The sequence below is a fragment of the Lynx canadensis genome, chromosome F1 (genome assembly GCF_007474595.2).
Source record: "Lynx canadensis isolate LIC74 chromosome F1, mLynCan4.pri.v2, whole genome shotgun sequence".
NCBI lineage: Eukaryota > Metazoa > Chordata > Mammalia > Carnivora > Felidae > Lynx > Lynx canadensis.
The window spans coordinates 35,930,600-35,958,074 of record NC_044319.2 but is presented as its reverse complement, the minus strand read 5'-3'; the positions used below and the strand labels follow the sequence as shown (position 1 = coordinate 35,958,074).

Here is a 27,475-nt window from a genome sequence, read left to right as displayed (position 1 = left end):
CTAACAAACTGATTTCATTTACAGGAAATGCAATCCTATCTAAGGATATTGTGGATAGGCACAGAGAAAAAACTCTTGTGTTACTTTGGAAAATAGCATTTGCTTTTCAGGTATTGTACATTTTGTAAATTTTGCACTTTTTGTCAATTTTCAGTACTGATTTATAGAAGCATTTTGCATCAGATAAGGACTAGCAAAATTACTAGGGTTTATTCTGTCCCAGGAACTGTGGTAATTGCTTTATATATATTCCAATTTAATCTTCACAACATCCGTGTAAGGTAGGTGTTGTCATTACCTCATAGGTAAGAAAACCAAAGCTAAAAGTTACCTTATTGATAGGAAGCAGAGACGAGACTAGAACCCAGGATCGTGTGGTCCTAAATCTTCTGTGTGATTCACATGACACACATTAACCACTATGCATCCCACTGCTTCATAAACTATGTTTACCGTAAGGAAAAAGACTAACTTTTGTGGGTTACAAATGACACATGAAAAACATAAAGAGACTTATCTTTTTTTGTGTGTTTCAGGTGGATATTTCCCTTAATTTAGACCAGTTGAAAGAAGAAATTGACTTTTTAAAACAGACACAGAGTCTGAAGAAAACAACGTCTGCACTGTCATGCCATTCTGATGCTATTATCAATAAGGAAAAAGACAAAAGGAATAGTGGTTCCTTTGAACGATATAGTGAGAGCATAAAGCTGTTGATGGATTGGGTAAATGCTGTTTGTGCTTTCTATAATAAAAAGGTAAGTTTCTTTGTTTTGTTTTGTTTTACTTCAGTGTCTTTAAATACATTTTGGTTAAAGTCAGACTTCAATTCCTAAAATATTTCATTGCATTTCTTAAATAATTTAGTTTATATATGAGCAAACTTGTCCTCAAATGAGTGAGGATATTTTCACTTACTGTATTTAATCTGTCACCAATTGTGTAATACACGATTACTAAGAAAAATTGTTCTAGTCAGGAGTTTTAATAGGAGACACTTGTATAAAACTGGGACACCTAAGGATCACACCCTTTTTATAAAGGTAAATTCAAATAAACCCATCATGCAGGAAGGATCAATAGAGAACCTGACCGCTGAGTACAAGGAGGAGGAAAAAATCTAAGTTGAGTGTTTTATTAGACTGATACTATATTTCTGTGTGAACTATACCTTTAATTGTAAATATTTAAAAATGAATAAAATATCTGGTAGGGAATATGAAGCCAGAAAAATGATACAGAATACATGTAACTGAATATAGTAAAGTATTATACCTTGAACGACTCTGGTTATAAAAAAAAAGTCAGATAGATGGATCATCTTCTACGTTTTAACTAAATATTAGAGAGCCACTAAAGATTGGCGGAGAGTGTGTTCCAAACCTTTCTCTTAACTTCTGGTGTTGCTGGCAATCCTTGGCATTCCTTCACTTACAGATACATTATTCCAATCTCCACCTCTGTTCTCACATAGCATCTTCCTGTGTCTGCCTCTGTGTCTCTCTCCATATAAGGATACCAGACATACTGATACTGAGAACCCACACTACTGCAGTATGACCTCATCTCAACAAATTAAATCTGCAGTGAGTCTATATCTGAATAATGTGACATTCTCAGGTCCTAGGAAGGACGCGAATTTTTTAGGGATCCTCTTTCTCCCAGCACAATAATCAAAAAATTTTTTTCATGTTTATTTATTTTTGAGAGAGAGACAGAGCATGAACAGGGGAGGGGAAGAGAGAGGGAGGGAGACCCAGACACGAAGCAGGCTTCAGGCTCTGAGCTGTTAGCACAGAGCCCAACTCAGGGCTCGAACTCATGAAATCTGGAGATCATGACCTGAGCCGAAGTTGGACATTCAACCAACCGAGCCACTCAAATTTTGTTTTTGAAATAGAATTTTATAATTGAGAATTTGGCTATAAATAGAATATTCTTCTAGGTCCTATTAACACCTAATGTGATATTCTCAACTATTAAAAGGAGATATGGACCATAAAACCACTAATAACCTATATTACTATATAATCCCAGTTAATTATGTTTCTGGTATTTCCATCAGGTGGAGAATTTTACAGTGTCTTTCTCAGATGGGCGTGTGTTGTGTTACCTGATCCATCACTACCATCCTTACTATGTGCCTTTTGATGCTATATGTCAGCGCACTACTCAGACCGTAGAATGCACCCAGACTGGTTCAGTGGTGTTAAATTCATCCTCTGAATCCGATGGAAGTTCTCTGGATTTGTCTCTTAAAGCACTTGATCATGGTTAGTCCCTTTTGGCTGATGAACGTTTCAAGTTTTTTCTTTGCCGTGTGAGATTTTTGACTGGACCTGTCTAATCTCTTTTTTATTTGCATAGTAGAAAACACTTCAGAACTATACAAAGAACTGCTAGAAAATGAGAAGAAAAATTTTCAGTTGGTTAGGTCTGCAGTTAGAGACCTTGGTGGAATACCTGCTATGATTCATCATTCAGATATGTCCAATACGATTCCTGACGAAAAGGTAAGCAAAAGAAGAGTTTCTAACTAAGAATAAGAGTCTCAGAAGGTGACAGTAAAAGTTGCACAATCTCTGTTAAACATCTGCTTTCATCTCTTCTGTTGTCTCTTAGGTGGTTATTACCTATTTGTCATTTCTTTGTGCAAGACTTTTGGATCTTTGTAAAGAAACAAGAGCTGCTCGGCTTATACAGACAACTTGGAGAAAATACAAACGAAAAACAGACCTAAAACGTCATCAGGTACTACTAAAAAATGAAAACACTGTAATGTGAATTGTACTTCGCAAAATGCCAGTTGGTTGATTCCTGATAGGATTTTTACGTTTTATTGATGTGTGAAACTATGGACATAATTTTAGTAATTGTGTGTGTTTTGAGTTAGGGATGGATATTTCTTCCTAACTCCTGATGTTTGCTTCAGTGGATGTGTCTTCCAGCCGCTTTCCCCAAGTTTGCTCCGGGGGAAGTAGAATAACTTACTTCCTTTGTAAATTTGTAAAAGTAAACTCAGGAGACCTGACTCAGCATTTGCTTCTTCTTGGAATCTAACGTATCTCCAGGGAACAGGAGCTTTCCATGAAGTTTTCATGCTGTGTTCGGGGAGGCTTGATCTTGGTGCTGGAGTGGCCCTTGGGTCTAGGCGTCTAGTGTCTGGTTTTGCAGTTCAGTTAGCCAGTTCATTCTGTCTGTCATGAAACTGTTTTCCAGTGTTTTCTTTATTAGTTTATTTTTTTTTAATGTTTATTTATTTTTGAGAGAGAGTGGGGGAGAGAGAGAGAGAGAGACATGGAGCATGAGTGGGGGAAGGGCAGACAGAGAGGGAGACACAGAATCTGAAACAGGCTCTCGGCTCTGAGCTGTCAGCACAGAGCCTGAGGCGGAGCTCGAACCCACTAACTGTGAGATCATGACCTGAGCCCAAGTCAGATGCTTAACTGACTGAGCCACCCAGGCTTCCCTCTTTATTAGTTTATAAGTGGTACTTTGGTTTCTGTTGTTTTATTTCTCAAGATACTTAGGACCTGGGCATAGGGATAGGAATGTTACTTATTATTTCCCTTTGTGACCCTAATACTATACAACTTTGTATTAACATAAGTGATTTTTTGAGTTTCGAGAAAAATGTGATTTTTAACCATCTGTTAAGTGGTGTTGATCAAGTTGAACAAACTATTTTAGTCCTTTTTTCTACCTACTCCTTCCACTAATAATCCTATATTCACTTATTTGGAAAATCAAACAAAATAAAATGAGCAACCATGCTTGATACATTTATCAGGTATTTCAGAAATACATTCCACCCGATACTGCTCCTCAATTTTGAGTTACTGTGCATTTAGGATAGAGTCCTTAATAACTCTATAAAAACAGTTACATTTTGGCAACTCTTACACACACCATGTATTTTGTCATAGTTTATCAGACTCAGAAATAACATTAATTGAAATTTGCTTTCACCCTACTCAAACTCTTGGTAGTAACTTTTGGGAGCTAGGCAGTGGCTTATACTCACAAATGGTCTTTTCTGCTGTCATATCTTCTTTGTGCCTTCTTTTGCCCTCCATCTTCTCAGTATCTGCCTCCTTGCCCACATATCCCTTCAAGGATAACTTTTGTACTTTTGGAAGCTTGTAGGAGAATTGCTTTAGGAGAGTTTTCAGCGAAGACTCTTTCCTGGCTAGTTCTCAAATTATTTCATTAATTCTGTTTATATGATATTAAATAAGATATTTAAAATCCCAAGAAACAGATATTTTTATCAGAATTTGTGGGGGGTCGGTGAGTGGCAAATGAAATCTTCATTTTCCTGCTCGAGATGATCTTGTTTTAAGAAGCTATAAACTGCAAAGATTTCTTAGCTCTTTGCTGGTGAGATCTCTTTTCCTGATTTATTTCTTTGATGTAAGTAGTAGAAATTTCCCTATTTTTTAGAGACCACTGCTTTTCTCCTTTCTCAAGTGACCATGTTCCCTCTCTTATACAATTATGCTAACACCCAATTATATCTTTTCATTTGCTATTTGGAACATTAAACAGTAGGTTCCCTGTATATTCTCATAGAAATAGTATAAGCTAATAAACCTATAAATACCAACTTGAGATAGCTGATTTTTCAGGTGTTAAATTTACTTTCATGTCACTGTTGTAATTTGTATAAACTATCCATTGAGAATAGAATGGCTCAAGTTCTTGCAGAGACAAGTGAAAATTGACTAATGGCCCAATTACCTGATGAATGAAGCAGGATTGTCCAAGGGTCCCCTGACCCGTTCTACCGTTTAGTTCTTCCCATCAAAGTGTCGGCACAAACTGCAAAGCAAAGTAAATCCCTGTGTTTGGCTCATATGCAAGGTAAAATAAAACAAGCCTGTAACAGGTTGGCTGTTGGCTGTCCAACAGCGTAGGATTTAAAATGATGACGTGGTCTAATTTAGAAAACAGTCAGTGACTGCCAGCATTGGAACTTTCACCATCAGTTTGTATAAGTTTTCAAAGTTGCTAATTTCATCACATGTTCACCTCCTTGAATTTGTCTCCTTTCCATCTGTAGCTTCCCTAATGTCACATAAAATTGTTCCATTTACTTTGCTTGAGATTGAGATAGCCTTCAAACAGGAAAGTGTCAACTTACCTTAGCCTACTGTATCTAAGAATGCCCCTTGCTCTTAGAACTTTTGACTCAAATGCAACTTTTGACTCCATTTTTTTAAGCTAATAGGGAATGCTTTTTTAAACCCAGTTTTTAAAAATTATGGTGAAGTGGGGCGCGTGGGTGGCACAGTCAGTTAAGTGTCCGACTTCAGCCAGGTCACGATCTCACGGTCCGTGGGTTCGAGCCCCGCGTCGGGCTCTGGGCTGATGGCTCAGAGCCTGGAGCCTGTTTCCGATTCTGTGTCTCCCTCTCTCTCTGCCCCTCCCCCGTTCATGCTCTGTCTCTCTCTGTCCCAAAAATAAATAAACGTTGAAAAAAAAAAATTTTTAAATTGTGGTGAAGAACACATATCATAAAACTTACTGTCTTAACTTTTTTTCAGCGTACAGTTCAATAGTGTTAAGCATGTTTACATTGCTATGAAACAGAGCTCCAGAATTTGTTTAACTTGCACAACTGAAATTGTGTGCATGAAATAACTCCCGTTTCCCTCTCCCCCAGCCCTGGAAATCATCGTGCTACTTTCTATTTCTATGAAGGGTGACTATTTTAGATGCTTCATATATGTGAAGTCATGCGATATTTGCCCTTTTGTCAGTGGATCATTTCACCTAGTGTATGTCCTCAAGGGTCATCCATGTTGTAGCTTGTGGAAGAATTTCCTTCATTTGAAGGCTGCATAATATTCCATTGTGTGTATATACCACATTTGGTTTATACATTCATCTTTCACTGGGCATTTGGGTTATTCCCACCTATGGGTTCTTGTGAATAATACCTCTGAACATGGGTGTGTCTCTTTGAGACTGTACTTTCAGTTTTTTGGAATATGTACCCAGAAGTGGGATTGCTGGGTTATATGGTAGTTTCACTTTTAAACTTTTTTTGAAGAACTGCCATACTATTTCATTGCATTTTACAATCCCACCAATAGTGCATGAGGATTGCAACTTCTCCACATCCCTGCCAATACTCGTTAATAGTACAGAGATATCTCATTGTGGTTTTGATTTGTGTTTCTCTGATAATTGGTGTTGTTGAGCATCTTTTCATTTGTGTGTTAGCCATTTGTATGTCAGGCTATCGGATATTTCTGTTGTTGAGTTATAGGAATTCTTTATATATTCTAGGTACAAGTACCTTATTACATATATGATTTGCAAGTATTTTTTTTTCTCATTCTGTAGATGGTTTTTCTCTCTGTTGATTGTGTCCTTCGCAGAAAATAATTTTTTTGTTTGATGTAACCGCATTTGTCTACTCTTTGTTTTTGTTGCTTGTGCTTTTGGTGTCATCCTATAAATCATTGCTAAATCCAATGTTAATCAAATTTTTCTCTATGTTTTCTATAAGTAGTTTTATAGTTTTAGGTCCTACATTTAGGACTTTAGTCCATTGGGAGTTAATTTATATGGCATAAGAAAAGGGTCTAACTTCTTTCTTTTGTATATGGCTATCTAGTTTTTCCAGCATCGTTTACTAAAGAGACTATTCTTTTCCCATAGATCATTCTTGCTACCCTTGTCAAGGATCATTTATCCACATATATGAGAGTGTATTTGTGGGCTCTCTATTCTGTGCCATTGGTCTATATGCCTGTCTTTCTGCTAGGACCACACTGTTTGATTATTGTAGCTCTGAAATATGTTTTGAAATTGTGGCAGGGGGGATGCTTTTAATTTGGCTATCTGTAGCCTTAAAGTCCATATGCTTCACATGGGACTTACTGACAGTGATATTAGATGGCTTACTGAGTTTGTTGGACATAATTCCGCAGCCCAGTTTTAGAATTGTCTAGTCTTTTCTCACTCAGAAGTGATCTAATATATGACTCTCACCATTTGTTAGTATTTGTTTCAATCCATTAACTACATTTTTCCTTTCTTAGAGTGGCAGTTTGATCCCTTCCGTAAGTGAATGTGTTCCCATACTGTGCAGTTTCCACTCAACAACTGATTAGGATTAATTAATAACTAGAATCTATAGCTAATATCTGTGTAGAGCCCACCCTTGGATGGTGAGCTGTCCCATTTAGCTACAAAGAGGTTGTCACACGTGCTATAAATTGTTCTTGTCATAAGAGGGAATGACTTATATTCTAGTTTCCAGTTCAGGTAACTGAAATGATAAATCTAGCCTTGAAGAGTTTGGCAAAGTGATTGCCTAGTTCAAACCCTGGTTATCTTACCAGTGGACTGACAATCTACTTGACTGCTCTGTCTCAGTTTCCTCATAGTCATAAAATTAGTACCTGTTCATCTGCTCTTACAGTTGTGTGAGATTTAGATGAACCATTCATGAAGTGTTTAGAATGGTGCCTAGTGCCTAGTAAGTATTTAACCTATGTTGTTTTTCTTAGTAATGCATTATTAGGAGCCACGGATCTAGAGACATGTAGGCTACTAGCCTATAGTGCTCCCAGGGTAGGTGGCTCCTCTTTGAGCACCTATGCTGTCGGGCATAGGTCCTGATACCACTTCTCATAATCCAATATTCTTATCTTTTGAGTGTCTATGCTGTAAAACCGTTGTAGCCTGTGCTAAAAGTGGTATTTTGCTGCTTCTCTCTTTTTGTTAATTCTTTTGTTCAAGTTGTAACAAAACAATACTATATTCTATTGCAAGGCATTTTGTTTATTTTAGGGTCTCTTCCCCAACACCCCCCCATAGTCCCCCTCTTTTTAAAAAATCAAGCATGAATCTGGGCCATAATCTGATAAACATACCGTATTTAAATTGCCTTTACATTTATTATTGACAATCTGTGGTATACTAAACATGTGTATGATCTTTATTTTAGACTTATATTTACTAGGAATTTTTGTTTCATCCTATAAATATATATGCAAATCCACCTATTGGACCATTCATCATTCCCAGAATTATCTTTACTCCAAAGATGAGCCTATCTTAAGTCTGAGGAATGTTTTATTTTCAGGATCAATTTGATTAATATTTAACAAATTATTTTCTTACAAATAATGGTTTAGGGTCTTAAGTAATTAAGTTTTTGATTCATATTTGCTTGTTTTTGTTTTTTGTCTTTTTTTTTTTTTTTTTTTTTTTTTTTTTTATGAGAGAGACAAAGCTGCAAGAATCATTCAATCAGCTGTAATCAGTTTTCTATCTAAACAACGATTGAAAAAGGAGATTAATGCAGCATTGGCCATTCAGAAACATTGGCGAAGACTCTTAGCACAAAGAAAGTTATTAATGTTAAAAAAGGAAAAACTAGAAAAAGTTCAAAATAAATCAGCATCAGTTATTCAGGTATAGCATCCTGGTATTTTGAATTTAAAAAGTTTTAATGACATTTTTAAGAAAGAAAGTAAAATATAAAGTTTTAAAGTATCTCTTAGGCTTTCGTGTTTTTCTCGTACTTTAACAAATATTTAATACTTTCCTACTACCTACTACTATGATCAGCATAAGGCTCAAACAAATCAAAATGCTTCCTTTGCTTTGAAGGAGCGAATAGTCTTAATTCTTTACCCCTTCTGTCTTTGTTTTATATTAGAGGTTTGCAGTCTTCTCCATGGAACATGCTGACCCACTGTACCATTTTACTTTGTATGTCCACAAACTCTACCATGCTCTTTTTTTAATCTTTACTATGAGTCCTGGAAACTTTTTTTGGGATAAATGTGTGCATTTTCCTCTGTAGCCCACTTAGTTGGTATATAATGAAATATTACTTATAATCTATATATAGAATGCCTATGTTAGTTTCCTGCTTAGAAAAAATTTTTAACATATCTACTTTACATAATAGACATATTCCATTCCACATATCTTCGTGTGAGGTTTTGATATTAGATTCTATTTTGATAACATCAGAGAGGTGTACTATTTAAATTTGCCCTATGTAAATGTCATTGAAGCTTCACCCCATAATTTTATATTTTATAAATTCGGAAATTTTTGTGTCTGACTACTACTGTTGATAAGTGAAGGATTCTGATTTAACAAATTATCTTTTTGGAACCATTTTTAAATGTGAAATATTACTCATAGAAAATTGCACAAAACACAAATGTAGAGCCTGATAGTTTTTCACAAAGTGAATACCCATGTAACCACCACCTAGGTCAAGAAATAGAATATTGTCAGTTTCTCAGAAGCCATTTCTCAGTCCATTAGCTTCCTCACCCCAGCCCAAAGTAACCATTATTCTAATATATGCTAATCATGCCTTTTTTCTACACATCTTTAAACACTATCATTTTGTCTTGCCTGTTTTTTTTTTTTAATTTTATCTAGATGGGTCCAAACAATGTAAATTCTTTTATTCTACATTATTAAATTTGTGATATTCATTAGTGTTGAGTTTAACTGTGGTTTAACTTTCAGTCTCTAATATTCTGTAATTTACTTATAATGTTTTAATTATTTATGCATCTCTTTATAGTAAGAGAAATAATGTGCTGTACACATTATTTCTCATCAGACTGAAGAGTAGAAACAGAACCACAATTGACACATAGTAAAGGAATAAGGCAATATCTGTTGAAAAATCTTAGAGGGTCCCTAACTCTCCTCACCCATGGGTGGGTGTCCTTGGACCAAGCACAGGTGCATAACAATGGGCAGTGCTAATGGAGACAGAGGTACCTCGCCCCTAAAATGTTTTCCTTATGTGTAAGGAAAATTCATCTGCAGTAGGGAATTCTTCCCCAACCCTCACCCTGACGAAGGAATTAGGGACTGTGGGTGGTATGAGAAGGAAGCAACCTTGGCTATTCAAGAGATAAACAGTTTGTCATTTCTCAGATCTTTTCAGAATACTACTTTCTGACCGTGAGTCTATAATTCCAAAATTTGGGAAGAAGCAATTTTATTTTTAATGAGAAAAATGAGAGTGATCTGGCTCACTTGTTTCTCAAATTCCTGTGTTTAAACTATTAGACCTGAACAGGGTCCATCATGTAAACAGTTTCCAATCATTACCAGATAGCTTAGCAGTCTTGATATTAAGGAGAAAATACAAAATCTAAAGGTATATTTATAGGAAATTACTTAGAATCAATAGATAGCAGAATGTCACTATAATTTTATTTTGACTGTTTCTTATATGTTATTCTAATAGAACATAAACTTGCTTATATTTCTTATGTTTCTGAAATACAGATGCAATATAAATACCATTAAGATTGAGATCACGATTTCTGAATTGGCTACAGCTGTGTCAATATAGAAACTACATAACTACAAACATAAACAAAAACAAGAGACAAGTAATTTCCAAAAATATATTGTTTTTTTAATTTAACTTGTTTATTTTTAAGCAAAATGTTAGGAAAAATACTTGCAGAGGTGTTAAGTATAGAAAGTTATGTCTGTTTTACTTTGTGTCCTTTCTTACATTTCAGAGGTATTGGAGAAGATATTCCACTAGAAAACAATTTCTGAAATTGAAGTATTATTCAGTCATCCTGCAATCTAGGATAAGAATGATAATAGCAGTTACTTCTTACAAACGATATCTTTGGGCTACAGTTACAATTCAGAGACATTGGCTTGCTTATTTAAGAAGGAAACATGATCAACAGAGATATGAGTTGCTAAAATCATCATCTCTTATAATCCAGTCTGTGTTCAGAAGATGGAAGCAACATAAAATGCGATTACAAATAAAAGCTACAATAATATTGCAAAGAGCTTTTAGAGAATGGCATGTCAGGAAACGAGCTAAAGAAGAAAAATCTGCTGTTGTCATACAGTCATGGTATAGAATGCACAAAGAATTACGGAAATATATTCACCTTAGATCTTGTGTTGTTATCATTCAGGCAAGGTTTCGGTGCCTTCAAGCCCAAAAGTCATATAAAAAAAGAAAAGAGGCTATACTGACTATCCAAAAGTTCTACAGAGCACATCTGAAAGGAAAGACTGAGCGCGCCAACTATTTGCAGAAACGGGCTGCAGCCATTCAACTACAGGCTGCTTTCAGAGGGATGAAAGCTCGTAATTTACACAGACAAATTAGAGCTACTTGTGTTTTTCAGTCATACTGGAGAATGAGACGAGACAGATTTCGATTTCTCAACCTTAAGAAAACTACTATCAAATTGCAGGCACAAGTAAGAATGCATCAGCAATTACAGAAATATAAGAAGATAAAGAAAGCTGCCCTTATAATTCAGATTCATCTTCGAGCTTCTGTTTTAGCCAAGAGAGCTCTAGCATCTTACCAGAAAACCCGTTCTGCTGTCATTGTTCTACAGTCTGCATATAGAGGGATGCAAGCCAGGAGAAAGTTTATTCACATCCTCACATCCATTATAAAAATTCAATCATATTATAGAGCTTATATTTCCAGAAAAAAATTTCTGAGACTGAAACATGCTACAGTAAAGTTACAGTCAATTGTCAAGATGAAACAGACTCGTAAACAGTATTTACATCTGAGAGCAGCCACACTATTTATCCAGCAATGGTACCGGTCCATAAAAGTGGCTGCACTGAAGAGAGAAGAATACGTCCAGATGCAGGAATCTTGTATCAAACTGCAAGCTTTTGTTAGAGGTCACCTGGTTCGAAAGCAGATGAGGTCACAGAGAAAAGCTGCTGTTTCACTACAATCTTATTTCAGAATGAGAAAGATGCGGCAGCACTACCTGGAAATGTATAAAGCAGCTGTTGTCATTCAGAATTACTATCGTGCTTACAAAGCACAGGTCAGTCAGAGGAAGAACTTCCTGCAAGTTAAAAGAGCAGTTACTTGTGTGCAGGCAGCTTACAGAGGTTATAAAGTACGCCAGCTAATCAAACAGCAATCTATAGCTGCTCTTAAAATTCAAACTGCTTTTAGAGGCTATAGTAAAAGGAAGAAATATCAGTATGTGCTTCAGTCTACTATCAAGATTCAGAGATGGTACAGGACATACAGGACTGTTCGTGATGTAAGAATGCAATTTTTAAAAACAAAGGCAGCTGTGATTTCTCTCCAATCTGCTTATCGTGGCTGGAAAGTTCGAACGCAGATCAGAAGGGAACTTCAAGCTGCGGTGAGGATTCAGTCTGCTTTTAGAATGGCCCAAACCCAGAAACAGTTCAGATTGTTCAAAACAGCAGCATTAGTCATCCAGCAACATCTGAGAGCATGGAGCGCGGGAAAGAAGCAACGTATGGAATACACTGAACTCCGTAACGCAGCACTGATGCTTCAGTCTACATGGAAGGGAAAAATAGTGAGAAGGCAGATTCGAAAGCAGCACAAATGTGCTGTCATCATACAGTCATACTACAGAATGCATGTGCAGCAAAAGAAGTGGGACATCATGAAAAAAGCTGCTCGTCTGATTCAAATGTATTATAGGGCGTACAGGATTGGAAGGAGACAGCATCAGTTGTATCTGAAAACCAAAGCAGCCATAGTCATCATACAGTCTGCTTACCGAAGTATGAGAGTAAGAAAAAAATAAAGGAGTACAACAAAGCGGCAGTCGCTATACAGTCTACATATAGAGCTTACAAAGCCAAAAAAAACTATGCAACCTACAGAGCTTCTGCTGTTCTAATTCAGAGATGGTATCGAAATATCAAAATTGCAAACCATCAACGTAAGGAATATCTTAATTTAAAGAAGACAGCAGTTAAAATTCAAGCTGTTTTTAGAGGTATTAGAGTGAGAAGACGTATTCAACACATGCACACGGCAGCCACTTTCATTAAAGCCATGTTTAAAATGCATCAAGCAAAAGTAAGATACCACAAAATGAGAACAGCAGCTGTCCTCATTCAGGTAAGGTACAGAGCATATTGTCAAGGTAAAATTCAGCGTGCAAAGTACCTGACAATTTTGAAAGCTGTTACTGTTCTTCAGGCAAGTTTTAGAGGAGTAAGAGTTAGACAGACTCTCAGGAAGATGCAGAATGCAGCAATACGCATTCAGTCCTGTTATAGAAAATACAGACAGCAAACGTATTTTAATAAGTTAAAGAAGGTAACACAAACAGTACAGCAGAGGTACCGGGCAGTGAAGGAGAGAAATGTACAATTTCAAAGGTATAACAAATTAAGGCATTCCGCCATATGCATTCAGGCTGGTTTTAGGGGGATGAAAGCTAGAAGACATTTAAGAATGATGCATTTAGCTGCAACTCTGATTCAGAGGAGATTTAGAACTCTGAAGATGAGAAGAATATTTCTGTCTCTCAGGAAAACCACTCTTTGGGTTCAGAGAAAATACCGTGCAACTGTTTGTGCAAAGCATCACTTACAACAATTCCTGCGGTTACAAAAGGCGGTCATTACACTCCAGTCATCATACAGAGGATGGGTGGTAAGGAAGAAGATGCAAGGGATGCACAGGGCTGCCACTGTCATCCAGGCAGCTTTCAGAATGCATAGAGCACACGTGAGGTACCAGGCCGTGAGACAAGCCTCCATTGTAATCCAGCAGCGACACCAAGCGAACAGGGCTGCCAAATTGCAGAGACAACGTTATCTCCGACAAAGACATTCTGCCCTGATCCTTCAGGCTGCATTTAGGGGTATGAAAGCGAGAAGGTATTTGAAAATGATGCATTCCTCTGCCGTGCTTATTCAGAGCAGGTTTAGGGGTTTAGTGGTAAGGAAAAGATTTGTTTCCCTCAAAAAAGCTGCTGTTTTTGTGCAGAGGAGATATCGGGCCACCACGTGTGCCAGGCGTCACTTGCATCAATTCTTGAAAGTACAAAGGGCGGTCATTACAATCCAGTCATCTTACCGAAGACTGATGGCAAAGAAGAAGGTTCAGGCGATGCACAGGGCCGCAGCTCTCATCCAGGCCACTTACAGAATGCACAGGACGTATGTTACCTTTCAGGCTTGGAAACATGCCTCAATTCTAATTCAGCAACATTACCGAATATACAGAGCTGCACAACTGCAAAGAGAAAATTATGTCCGACAAAGACATTCTGCTTTGGTCATTCAGGCTGCATATAAGGGAATGAAAGCAAGACAGCTGTTAAGAGAAAAACACAGAGCTGCTATCATAATACAAAGCACATATCGAATGTATAGACAGTATCTTTTTTACCGAAAGATTCAGTGGGCCACAAAAGTAATCCAAAAAATATATAGAGCAAAGAAGAGGAAAGCACTTCAACACGATGCACTTAGGAAAGTAGCGGCCTGTGTTCAGGCAGATTTCCAGGACATGATCATAAGGAAACAGATTCAGGAGCAGCATCAGGCCGCCACTGTTCTTCAGAAGCATCTTAAGGCCTCCAAAGTAAGGAAGCATTATCTGCACTTCAGAGCAAAAGTAGTCTTTGTTCAGAGGAGATACAGAGCACTAACTGCAGTGCGTACCCAAGCGGTCATTTGTATACAGTCTTCCTACAGAGGCTTTAAGGTCCGAAAGGATATCCAGCGTATGCACCTGGCTGCCACCCTAATTCAGTCACTCTACCGAATGCATAGGGCCAAACTTGATTATCAGGCAAAGAAAACTGCCGTTGTTCTTATACAGTATTATTATAGGTCATATGTCAGGGTAAAAACGGAAAGAAAAAATTTCTTAGCACTCCAGAAATCTGTACGAATTATTCAGGCTGCTTTTAGAGGCATGAAAGTTAGACAGAAATTGAAAAACCTATCTGAGGCAAAGATGGCAGCCATTGAGAAGCGATCTGCGTTCTGCCGCCACAGAACTGAAACTCCGAATGAAGCTGTGCAAAGCTCAGCACTTAGGATTCAGAAGTGGCATAGAGCTTCTCTAGTTGCTTGTTCCCAGGAGGCAGAGTGTCATTCCCAGGGCAGGGCTGCAGTAACGATTCAAAAAGCTTTTTGTAAAACGGCCACAGAAATATTGGAAACACAGAAGCATGCTGCCCTACGAATTCAGTCCTTCCTTCAGATGGCTGTGTATCGGAGAAGATTTGTCCAGCAGAAAAGAGCTGCTGTAACCCTACAGCAGTATTTCAGGACATGGCAAGCAAGAAAGCAGTTTTTATTGTATAGGAAAGCAGCATCGGTTTTACAAAATCACCACAGAGGCTTTTTGTCTGCAAAACCTCAAAGAGAAGCATATTTACACGTTAGGAGCAGTGTTATCATTATTCAAGCTAGAACAAGAGGATTTATACAGAAACGAAAGTTTCAGAAAATTAAGGATAGCACCATAAAAATCCAGGTACTTGTACATTTAAATGTAACGCTTGCATTCTTTCCTTAACCAATATTTGTTAGATTTATAAAATGAGTTTAAGCAGATCATAAAACATAATACTTAGTTTACATGACCATTTCACTTTTCTTCCAAAATGGAACGTTTTTGAGAGTGGGAAAAGGGAACTACTAATTCAGCTAAGACAGTGCAGAACTAGAATTCCTCTGGACATGATCGCTCTATGCTTGTTGCATTTCAGTGGGTGTTAATTTTGAGAATATAGTTTGATTATAGTTTTACTCTTTTGAGTAAAATTATTTTTTAAGTGAGAAATTTAAGCTAAGGTAAAGTGATATTTGGCCAAGTTTAGGCCAAATGGTATAATTTTATCCCTCTAACAATCTGCTAATAAGACCTACTTAAGCTAGATAGGCCTGTGTAGTTTATTCAGAGCATTTAGCACTTCTGGTTTCCAAAGCAATTTTATATTATTTTTTTCATTCTATATCACCACATAAATACCACGTCTGGTATTTAATAATAATAATAATAATTATTATTGCATATAACATATATATACACATTATATTAATATGTATATGTATAATATAATATATACATATTAGCATGCATATGTATAATATATTAAATTATACATATATTAAGTTGAGATGTTATGCTCAAGAATGAATTGGAAAGAGCCCACTAAAATATATCCAAGGAACATTCTAGTTGTAGGAGATAACAGGGAGTTCAAAAACTAGAGCGAGAGTGTGTGTAGTGCTGTGAAAAAGAGTGATTGGAGACCAGGATGGCAATAGAGGGAGTGAGATTGTGGATAGCTTTGTAAGACATAGAAGGGTAGTCTTTTTCCATCAGATTAAAAGAAGTTCTAGAAGAGTTTAAAAAGAAGACCAGAATCATATTTTTATTTTGAAAATAATTGCTCTGACAATAATGTGGAAGAGGGACTGGAAGGGGAGCAAGACTAGAAGCAGAGAGACCAGCCAGGAGGCTGTTGGCAGTAGGTCAGGTGAAAGATAGTTTAGTGGTGGCAATGGGATTGCAAGGATTCGTTTGAGTGGAGGGCGTAGTACTTGCATCACATAGACCCTAAACGAGCTTTTAAGCCACGTGCGCGACTTAAGTAACAGCAGATGCTACCATTTGCTGACAGAGGCAGCAGAGAGGAGCAGACTGGAAGATTGATGAGGTGTGTAGTTTGAGGTACATGATGAAGTTTAAGTGTCTAGCAAGGCAGCTGGCTGTGTTTGGAGAGTAGTACAGATTTCGGAATTTGACTTCTACATTATTGGCATACATAGCATCGTTGAAGTCATGGAGTGATGGGATCACGTAGGAGTAATGTGGAAAATGGGTAAAAGGAGAGAGCCTGCTGGGGACTCCAACACTGAAGAACGTCAACATGTGAGAACATTGAGAGGAGAAGCCAACACATGGTAGTAAGAGGGAACAAGAAAACTGAAAGATTTATAGTATCAAGAAACCAAGGATTGAGGGAAGAAGAAACGAATGCTCAAATTCCAAATGCTGCCAAGAAGTTAAGGGTTGAAATGTGTTAACTAGATGTGTTAGTTAGGGTTATATTCAGTTGAAATGACAGAAAAGCCACAGTAACAATCTTAGGAAATTTTGACTATTTTTCTCATACATGATTACGTTTAAAAATTATACTTTACACGTCTGGTTTTTAACATATCCTTCATGGTCTCAAACTTTAGTGCACATTGAAATCACTTAGAATTTTTAGAAATACTGATGCCTGGCTCCTACTGTGAATACCAATATGTTGGTGTTCAGGTTTGTTTACATAAAAGCCATATATAATATGCTCTGAGTAAGTTAAGGACATCACAAGAGTAATTCTTGCTTGTCAGCTGAATTTGGAGCTTGATCCCCATGTAGATTGTGGCTGCAGTATTTGTTTGGAGTCAAGACTTGGGTTCAGATCTTGACTCCGTCGCTTACTGGCCTTGTGGTGTAACAAGTCTCTTCTTCGTCGACGTTGATTTCTGTTTTGTCAAATAGAGATCTTAATAATCATCTCACAAGATATTTGTAAAGAATAAAGGTACTTCTTCCACTTATTACCTGCACATCAACAAGTTACTCAATTTCTTTGGGCCTTGTTTACTCGTCTCTAGATTAAATATTATCTACCTATGTTATTATAAGGTTTTAATAGTGCTTAGTGCGAAGGGCTTAATAGGTTATAGCTGTCACTTATACATGTAGTCAGCTGCAAGGTTGCAGAAATTGGAAAAACTGATAGTCCTCAGACAGATAGTTGCTCTCAGGATTTTGCTGCAGCCTGGACACAAAACCCGGGATACATGTGAGGGAGGTGGGTGGGAGGTAGGAGAGATTCCTGTTCCTTCCCAATAAGTAGTCAGTGTGTTCCTTTGCTTTCTTTTCTTCCAAACGGATTGAGATAGTAAGGACAATGCACGCATCTGGCTTTTCAGACATTATACATATATTAAAATTTAGGAATATTTGTTAAGGTTATATTAGGCTTAGCTGTCAGCCAGCCAGGGTACGTGTGATAAAGCATATAATAGGTGTTCACTGTGGTAAGCCGCACTGTTTCAGGGGGCTCATCTATGTCAGGAATGAATGAGCCTAATAGAAGAGTCATCATATGACTGTATTTCTGCAATTGATTTTTGTCTACTTAGCATTACATTAGCTATCTTTAATACTGATTTTTTTCAATTAACAACAATAAAAAAATACATCTCCTTGCATATTTTTTATATTTATGTATTTAATAGGCTGCGTGGAGGAGCTATAAAGCCAGGAAGTATTTATGTAAAGTGAAAGCTGCTTGCAAGATTCAAGCCTGGTATAGGTCTTGGAAAGCACGTAAAGAATACCTAGCTATATTAAAAGCTGTTAAAGTCATTCAAGGTTGTTTCTATACCAAACTGGAGAGAACACGGTAATGTATCATAGCTGTGTTAGGGGAGTATGAGGGTCTGTGTGTGTGGTAGCTAAGTCTTTATATAAAATAATACTGCTTATTTCTTTGTCTTTTAAATATTTGCTACGCCTAGCTTGTATGGTTTCTTTTGTTAGTGTTATCTCCACTGATGAAACAAAATAAGACTCTTATTTTTTGAGATAGAGCCTTGATACAATCATTTTTCTTTTTTCTTTTTCTTTTTCTCTTTTTACTTTATATTAGCCCCCCTATTTTACTTTAATGAAGACCTAATTACCAACTTATTTTTTGTTCATTGTATTTTCCTGTTCCTAGTTCATTTCTTTGAAACACATTTTCTGAAGCTCTTATCAGATTATCTATATTATTTTTTTATTTCACAGTGTAAGAATTTTCCCCCAGTTACCAGAATTGATGAATTATTATATCAGTGATAGTTTTAAAGATTGTTTTAGGAGAGACTCTAATGTTAGAAGAGTTTCTTGATAAATTCCACGGGTGGAAGCTCAGTGCCTACCATATAAAGATATAGTTGCTGCTATCAGCTGTTAAGGACCAGTAGTACCTAAGTTTCCTGTACCAAAATCTTGAATTTTTCTCATTGGCGCTCAGCTTTATTTTCTAAGAAATGTGGCAACATGATGTAAGTTAAATCCATTCTCAATTTTTATGTGTTACTGCTATGTTGGCCCCTAATGTTTAATCTCTGGCCCTTAGTTTTTAAGTTTTTCTCTAGTTCTCCTTACAGAACATTTCTTTTCAGATATTTGTACGATACCTGGCTTCCCTTTCAAACAAATTTCCATTTCTCATTTGCCTGATGCTGTTCTAATCTCCCAAGTTCTTTTTGTGACCCGCTCCTATCTGCTCAAAGACTCACTTGCAATATGGACCCAGATTTTAGACTCTGCCGTTACTTCTGTCAGCATCCCTTTATCTAGGCTTTGTGTAGGTCTGGATAATTGTACTTTCTTTTCATCCTGGTTTGAGTTCTTTCTCATTCTAGAAATTCATATTTCTTGCTACGAACATTGCCAATTGCAAAACTTCTTTTTCATTGTGTCAGTTCGTGTGTGTGTGTGTGTGTGTGTGTGTGTGTGGAATTCTGATTGCTAGAATTAAAGTATAAATTGTTCTTTTCCACTTTCTTTTTTCTTTCATTGCCTTTCTTATTTTTTCTTCCTCTAGTATTAAGTAGTCGGGGGGGGGCAATAAATACTTACTGAGTAAATTAAAGAAATTTGTAATTGCTTTCCAATACCTACTTTTTAGGTTTTTGAATATGAGAGCATCAACAATTATCATTCAGAGAAAATGGAGAGCTATGCTTTCTGGAAGAATAGCTCATGAGCACTTCTTAATGATAAAAGTAGGTAAAGAAAGGAAAAAAGAAAGCTCATTTGCAAAGAGCCATTTTAGGAAAGAAAACAAAAGGAATTGGTTTTTTTTGTTAGCTATACATTTATTTTAAACACGTCATTGCAGTCAATTAAAAATTATATTCACCCTTAAAAATACGTTTTATGAATATATTAATTTGTATATTTATATTTAAAAACTATTCTGAAACCCAAGTTTGAAGTAAATTTTAGAGTAAATAATTTATTTGGAGAGAGTCATAATAGATGTAGCATATTTTGTCTACTATAAGTTAAACAATAAAAATTTTTTAAACTACAATTGGTGGCCTATTCAAAATATTTAACATCAAAGTTTTAGAAGAGCTGCAGTACCTATAGTCTTTTATTAAAGAAAGCAAAATTAAAATTTTATTTGTAAATTTCAATGTAATATTCACTATTATTATATAGCTATTATTATTATGCCTACTAGTGTATATTTACTAATTTGACCCTCATAAAAACCCTCTGGTGTAGTGATTATTAATTGAAGTAGTTAATATTCTTATTTTACAAATGAGGAAACTGAGGTCTAGAGAGGTAAAGTGACTTGCCCAACGTCATCCGGCTAGTTGGTGGGGAATCTATGTTGTAAAACAGAACGAGTGCCCATTTTAATTTATATACTTCTTTAGGTTTCTGAGAATTGGTTGTCAAGATGTTATATAATCGAAGAGTCTAAGATGTGCTGGTTCTGAGATGTAGTCTTTGGTTCTTAAAGCAACAGACAGCTTCCCTGGTAGTTGTTTATAATGCCCATTCTGTTCTTTATATTGCTAGCACTTTTATTAAATGTATTTGTCCTTTGGTAATATTAGTCCTTTTCTCCCTCACAATGAGAAGTATCAGGAAGATGAGAGGGAAAGAACACCAGATATCTATTGACCTTAGCTTGCACCTTCATAAAAACCTAATTTTTAGCTGTAGAAATTACATACAGTCACCTTATATATGAAATATGACATTCTTAAGCTAAAAATGTAAAAAAAAAAATCGTAATTACACCATCTCATTTTTCATTGAGAAATTCAAAAGCCTCCAGTGGGTTGAAATTATTATTCCTTTCTGTTAAGTCACTCACAAATTTTTCCTTGTAGAGACATCAAGCTGCTTGTTTGATTCAAGCGAATTTTAGAAGATACAAAGGAAGGCAGGTCTTTCTTCGGCAGAAGTCTGCCGCTTTGACCATACAGAGATATATACGAGCCAGGAAGGCCGGGAAGTGTGAAAGGATAAAATATGTTGAATTAAAAAAATCTACAGTTGTTCTACAAGCACTAGTGCGCGGTTGGTTAGTAAGGAAAAGGGTAAGTATTTTTAAGTAGAATACCTCAGTCTTAAGAAATGAAGGTATGTGGTGTTAAATTGTGTTAAGAAATTTTAGATTTTGGAGAATAATTTCAGAACTAATAATATAACCAGTATAACCTCTCAGCTTCTGCAGAGGCCTATAACAAGATCACTGGTTGCTATAGATTTTTGTTTTATGAGCCTGTTTCTCATAGATGCTCACCAAAAATGCAAACTAATTTTTTTCTTGTAATGAATCTTAACAAAGGAACTGAAAGAAGGATGAGGGAGGAGCTCCAAATGTGAAGGAGGTTGTCATTCAAGTAGCCTTTTGCTACCACCCAGCAACTCTGAGGTGTTGTTAGCTACTGTTCCTGTGATAACTTCCACATCTTCAGCAAGAAAGAATCCCTCCCGGGGAGGTCACGTTTTTGGCATCAATATGCAAAGTGCTGTCAAAGACAAAATACTTAAATTAAAAAGGAGAAATCTCTTCTACTGTGTTCATTAAATACAAATTAGAGGTCTAAAGGCCACTATAGAGAGGTTTTGCTGCAAAGAGTCTTGTGCTAGATTTGTGCTAGACTGTCTAATAACCGGAGAAATCCACTCAGATAATTTTGTCTTACTATCACCGTCTCCCAACAGTTCTCCCAACATTTTTGTGAGTATTGTAATCATAGACTTCTCATATTATAGTTAGTACATTGAAAGCTTTATTTACTGTTATTGTGTAGTCCAGTTAAATTAAATGCTGTTCTTTAGTAAAGTGCCCAAAATATAATTTTGCTTTTTTATACTCTGAGTTAGGGGGTACACATTTGGAAATATTGTATAGTAAAAGATTATAATCACTTTGAGTTCCATCAATGTAAATAATTTCAGTAATTAAAAGTTAATTTGTTATTGCTAATTTATATAATTCAGTATGGAGGATATACAAAAATAAACACTGATCGATTGTCTTAAGAGTCAAATGTGTGGTTAATTTTTTATTTCTCTTTTAGATTTCAGAACAGAGAACCAAAATTAGGCTTCTTCACTTCACAGCAGCTGCATATTGTCACCTGTCTGCTCTTAGAATTCAAAGAGCATATAAACTTCACATGGTTATGAAGAATGCTAAGAAGCAGGTTAATTCAGTCATCTGTGTTCAGGTTGGCTTTTCCTTTGCAGTAAAACTATGTGGTAAAATTTTTATGAATTTTTTATTTTAATAAATAATTTCAAAATACCTTATGCTAAGATCATATAATATTTAGCCTTTTGCTTTAGGATGACATATTTAGGATGGCTTGATGGGCTAGAAATAGGTTGATGTTTTATGATACAGGAATAAAGCTATGAATTATTTTCTGAAATAATTGTACTCATTTATACTTGTAGCAAAGTCTGAGAGTACCTGTTTTTCTTCATTCTTGCCAACACACAGCATTAAAAGACTCTGGGTTTTGCTGTTTTGATGAATGGCAAATTGTATCTCACTTTTGCTTTGGATTTCCTTTGATTGCAAGCAGTTCTAAAAAATCTTTCGTGTGTTGACTATTCAAATTATTATCTGTGTATTGTGTGCTTTTTCTTAATGTATGTATATATGGGCTGTTTTTTCCATATACTTTGCCCATTTCTCTTTTACAGCTTCTTTTTTCTTATGATTTGTAGGTTTTTATGTATTCTGGGTAAGAACTCTGTATACATTAACATATACTTACATATAAAATACTGAGTTAGAAAACAAATTGCAGAAGAACACAAACAGCTTGATAGAATTTATATAAATTATGAAATGAAGGCCATGTTGTACAGGGTTAAATTCACACCCTCCCCCCACTCAGTGAGTGCTAGAGGATTTGTACCAGTTGGAGTGGAGAAGTAATGCCACTGGGGAGGATTGAAAGATATCAATCTAATGTTCTATTTATTTCATTTATGTATGCATGTGTATGTATGTATTTATTTATTTTAAAAACCTGAAGTAAAAAAAAAACAAAGCCTCTAATGTTTTAAACAGAGATGGTTTCGAACAAGATTACAGCAAAAGAGGTTTGCTCAGAAATGTCATAGTGTCATAAAAAGTCAGCGTGAACTTCAAGAACATATGAGCCAGCAAAATAGAGCTGCATCAGTAATACAGAAAGCAGTACGCCGTTTTCTCCTCCGTAAAAAAAAAGAAAAAATTAATAATGGAATCACTAAAATTCAGGTAACTGACAACATTACGATGTTAGTTCCAGACTCTGGTTTATAATTCACCTACGTGAGACATCTAACGTGTTAAAAACACAGCCACATATATTTTAAAAAGCTGAGGTTCACCAATAAAATAACTCGTAAATGCTATGTCATTGCTAAGCCCTTTATTTTCAGATTTCCCTAGAGACATTTATGATGAAGACATGAAAAAATACCTTAGCATTTAAAATAGACTTAGATATCTTTGGTCAGTGAATGATGCTTCAGGTTATATACAGGAATATGATATATATTTTTCTTTCCAGAAAAATTGATTTTGCTATTTATTAGAACCTGACTTGAGATTTTATTTGCAAAGTGTCTGGTTACATCATATGAATTTACTGAAAATACTTGTTTTGTAGAAATAGATATAAATTCAAAACATCATGGATTGTAATCTTACAATCACTGTGTTTTGTCTCTTTAAGGCATTATGGAGAGGATACTCTTGGAGGAAGAAAAATGATGGTACAAAAATTAAAGCTATACGACTAAGTCTTCAACTTGTTAATAGGGAGATTCGAGAAGAAAACAAACTCTACAAAAGAACTGCTCTTGCACTTCATTATCTTTTGACATATAAGCACCTTTCTGCTATTCTTGAGGCTCTAAAGCACCTAGGTTAGTTTGTTTTAACAATATCTTGTATGAGGTTAGAAATGCATTTTTACCGTTGAGTGTGCAAAGAGTGTTATAATACAATATTAGCTAAAACTTCATTTTGTTGCTGTGAATTTATTTCTCTCTCTTTTTTTTTCTCCTCCTTTCAGAGGTAGTTACTAGATTGTCTCCACTTTGCTGTGAGAACATGGCCCAGAGTGGAGCAGTTTCTAAAATATTTGTTTTGATCCGAAGTTGCAATCGTAGTGTTCCTTGTATGGAAGTCATCAGATACTCTGTGCAAGTCTTGCTTAATGTCGCTAAGGTAGTAATGTTTTGATAATGAGTTGTTCATTGGTCAAGAAATCTGATCCAGCAAATTAAGTTCGTGCTTGCTCACCACTGGAATTTAGATCGCCAAGTTAGAATTAATTTGTGTGCAAGAGTCTTAGGTGGGGGAAATGTTTAATGCATTAACATAATTATACATAGAAACACTAATTTCTTATAATTTTATTTCTTGTCTTTATGATATTAATAATAATGATTACTAACATTTATCGAGTACTTACGATGCGCTAGCGTTTTTCATGCATCATTTAATTTAGTTCTTAACAATATCCTCTGAGGCAGTTCATGTTATTCTTGTTTAATAGAGAAGGAATAGTAATCCTTATAGAAATTAAGGCTCCTGCCTCAGCACTCGAATGTGATAAGTGGTAGGGCTGAATTTGGATACATTTTTTGTCCACCTCTGGAACTGGTGTTCTTATTCACTGCATTGTATCAAAGCAGTAGAACCTCTTATAATCATGTCTGGCAAAACATGATTAAGATACTGCTTCAACTTAGTTACCCTGTATGTCATACTCTGTATAGGTATTAGAATTTACGTTTTTGGCGTTGGACTGGTGGCAGATATCTGTACTAAACTATAAATGCATGTAATCAAAAGTATTGAGATGACAAATTTATTTTCCCCAACCAACCCTTCAGCCACAACTTAGAGCACTTTATCCAGTATTTTCTTTCTGAGAAGGAGTGGTTAAGAACACCAGTGTTCAGATCATAGCTCTGCAGCTTACTTTAGGTTACTTAGCCCCTTTGTGCTTCATGTTCTTTAACTGTAAAATGGGTAAAGTAATAGTATCTACCTCATAATGTTATTGTGAGGATAAAGTGAGTCAATATATATAATGTGCTTCATACATAGACGTGCCAAATAAATGTTAACTGCTAATATTGTTTTGTTGTTATTTTTGTCTTGGTATCCTTCACATGATTTGTTCCCAGGCAAATTTCAATATGAATCTAGTGATACAAGGAGATAATTGAGGCAGGAAAAATATCTCCTAAATTTACTAGTTTCAAATTTATTTTATTTTAAAGCAAGTGCATCTTCCTCTCAAGAAGCATGCAGTAGGGTAACTAATTAAATCTTAGCCTTTATCAGTATTTTACCCTATGATTAACTATCACAGATAAGTTCTGTTTTTCCTGAGAGATTCTCACTAAAATTGCCCTGTTTTTGAGTTTGTTTTTATTTATTTCAAGGTGTTCATGTTCAGGGATTCTAGATTTGATTCACATTTTATGGCACTTTAAAGTAGGTGGGAAGAGAAAAATTACAATGCAGATATGCATATAAAATGGATTCAGAAATGATAGTACTATCAAAAATTCCTTTTATGAAGTCCCTTGCACTGGCTGTAGATAGTCCAAAAAGTTGGTCCTAAGCTTTCTTTCTGCTTGGGCTCTAAGAGCATATGCATTTATTATAACTTTTGCTTTCTTTCTGTTCTCTTCAAGTATGAGAAAACCACTGCAGCAGTTTACCATGTAGAAAACTGCATAGACACACTACTGGACCTTTTACAGATGTACCGAGAAAAGCCCGGTGACAAAGTTGCAGACAAGGGTGGAAGCATTTTTACAAAAACTTGTTGTTTGTTAGCTATTTTATTGAAGACAACAAATCAAGCCTCTGTAAGTATTAATTATCTTTCTTTCAGGTATCTTTGTAGGTTTTCAGGTCTAAGACTTTTACACTTTTCCTTCAGTAATTATCACAATTTTTTAATTAAGTTCATTTATTTATTTTGAGAGGGAGAGAGAAATAGAGAGCAAGTGTGGGAGGGGCAGAGAGAGAGAGAATCCCAGGCAGGCTCTGCACCATCGGTACAGAACCCAACACGGGGTTCAAGCTCATGAACTATGAGATCATGACCTGAGCCGAAGTCAGATACTTAACTGACTGAGCCACCCAGACACCCCAGTAATTATCACAATTTAAATAGGGTTTTGTATATGTTCAAACCTGCCTTTTTTGTTGATATAAGAGGCGTTTCTAACATATTAAAGAAACTGAATTTCAAAAATAAAATGTACTATGGCTATAGAAATAGCCATTTCCCTTTTACTTGAGGAAAGAAACAAATGATCCTATCCAGGTAGAAAACCACATATATGTGGCTCCACATCCTCTTGTTGTAACCTTAAGTACATTTCAAGTTTTTCCATGGTGAGACCTCTCTAGGTGTTACAGTCGGCAGAGAGTTGACCGTAGGCTGTAACAGGATTCTGGCCTTCACTGTGAGAACAAAACCACTAAAGGATTTACGTAAGAGAGTATGCTCCAGTTTGGGTTCTAACATGACTTCGGCTACTGATTAAAGAATAGATTTGGGAAAGTGTGGATGTATGAAGACCGTTCAGTGTGGATATAGGGAAACCAGGAAGGAGGGAAATATAAATAGAGATAGAGATAGAGATAGAGATAGAGATAGAGATAGAGATAGGGATAGAGATAGAGATAGATTTATAGATATAAATATTAATATAAATATAAATGTAGATACAGTGGTCTGGGTAAGAAATTGTACTTGACCTAGGGTTGTATTATAAGAGATAAGTGGATAACGTTGGAAACTAGGAAGAGAGAAAATTCACAGGCTTTGGTAACTCCATATAATACATATATTGACTATAATATTTACCTAATTATTCAGTATGGAGTTAAGTGTACAATTTTTAAATATTTGCCTTTTTTATAATTGTCTTACAAATTAGTTTATATAATGTTAACCAATCTAACTGCTAAATTTGGAAAGACTGGCTTTTGATTTTGTTAAAAGCTCATAAGTTTACACTATAGTGGTTCTTATTGTTGCTTTTACTAGCATAGAAGGGCTACAAAATTGTTACTAGTTTTAATAAATGTACATTTTCTTTTTTAGGATGTTCGAAGTAGGTCCAAAGTTGTTGACCGTATTTATAGTCTCTACAAACTTACAGCTCGTAAACATAAAATGAATACTGAAAGAATACTTTATACCCAAAAGAAGAATTCTTCTATAAGTATTGCATTTATTCCAGAAACACCCATAAGAACCAGAATAGTTTCAAGGTAAGCAGTAAATGTACTCTATAGTTTTGTGCCACTATCCATTCATTCATTCATTCATTCATTCAGCAAACATTACTGAGTATGTACTATAAAGCAAGGTACTGTGCTGGACAGTGGAGAAACAACATATGAGTAAGAATAGAATCCTTGGTAACTCTAAAGTAGACAATCTCAGTAAATAATGAAGCAATAACACTGTAGCTTTGGGTATTTAATAGTCATTCAATAAATTCATTGTATTAAATAGTTAAGTGCTAAGTCTGAAAATTAGCTTTTTATAAGCTTTGGCATATAAACTTTTTTTTCCTGCATGTAGG

At 35.8% G+C, this 27,475-nt stretch overlaps 1 protein-coding gene across 1 annotated transcript in view; it reads left to right on the top strand.

The window, feature by feature from the left end:
• Positions 1–27,475, top strand: part of ASPM (assembly factor for spindle microtubules) — a 53,488-nt gene that overhangs the window by 21,607 nt on the left and 4,406 nt on the right. The window contains 17 exon segments of the mRNA XM_030302661.1: positions 25–110; positions 537–758; positions 2,066–2,273; positions 2,371–2,513; positions 2,623–2,751; positions 8,242–8,433; positions 10,533–12,579; positions 12,582–15,286; positions 18,058–18,224; positions 19,500–19,596; positions 20,725–20,934; positions 21,925–22,074; positions 22,929–23,120; positions 23,581–23,773; positions 23,923–24,077; positions 25,562–25,738; positions 26,989–27,158. Of these exon segments, the coding sequence (XP_030158521.1) occupies positions 25–110; positions 537–758; positions 2,066–2,273; positions 2,371–2,513; positions 2,623–2,751; positions 8,242–8,433; positions 10,533–12,579; positions 12,582–15,286; positions 18,058–18,224; positions 19,500–19,596; positions 20,725–20,934; positions 21,925–22,074; positions 22,929–23,120; positions 23,581–23,773; positions 23,923–24,077; positions 25,562–25,738; positions 26,989–27,158 (7,243 nt within the window).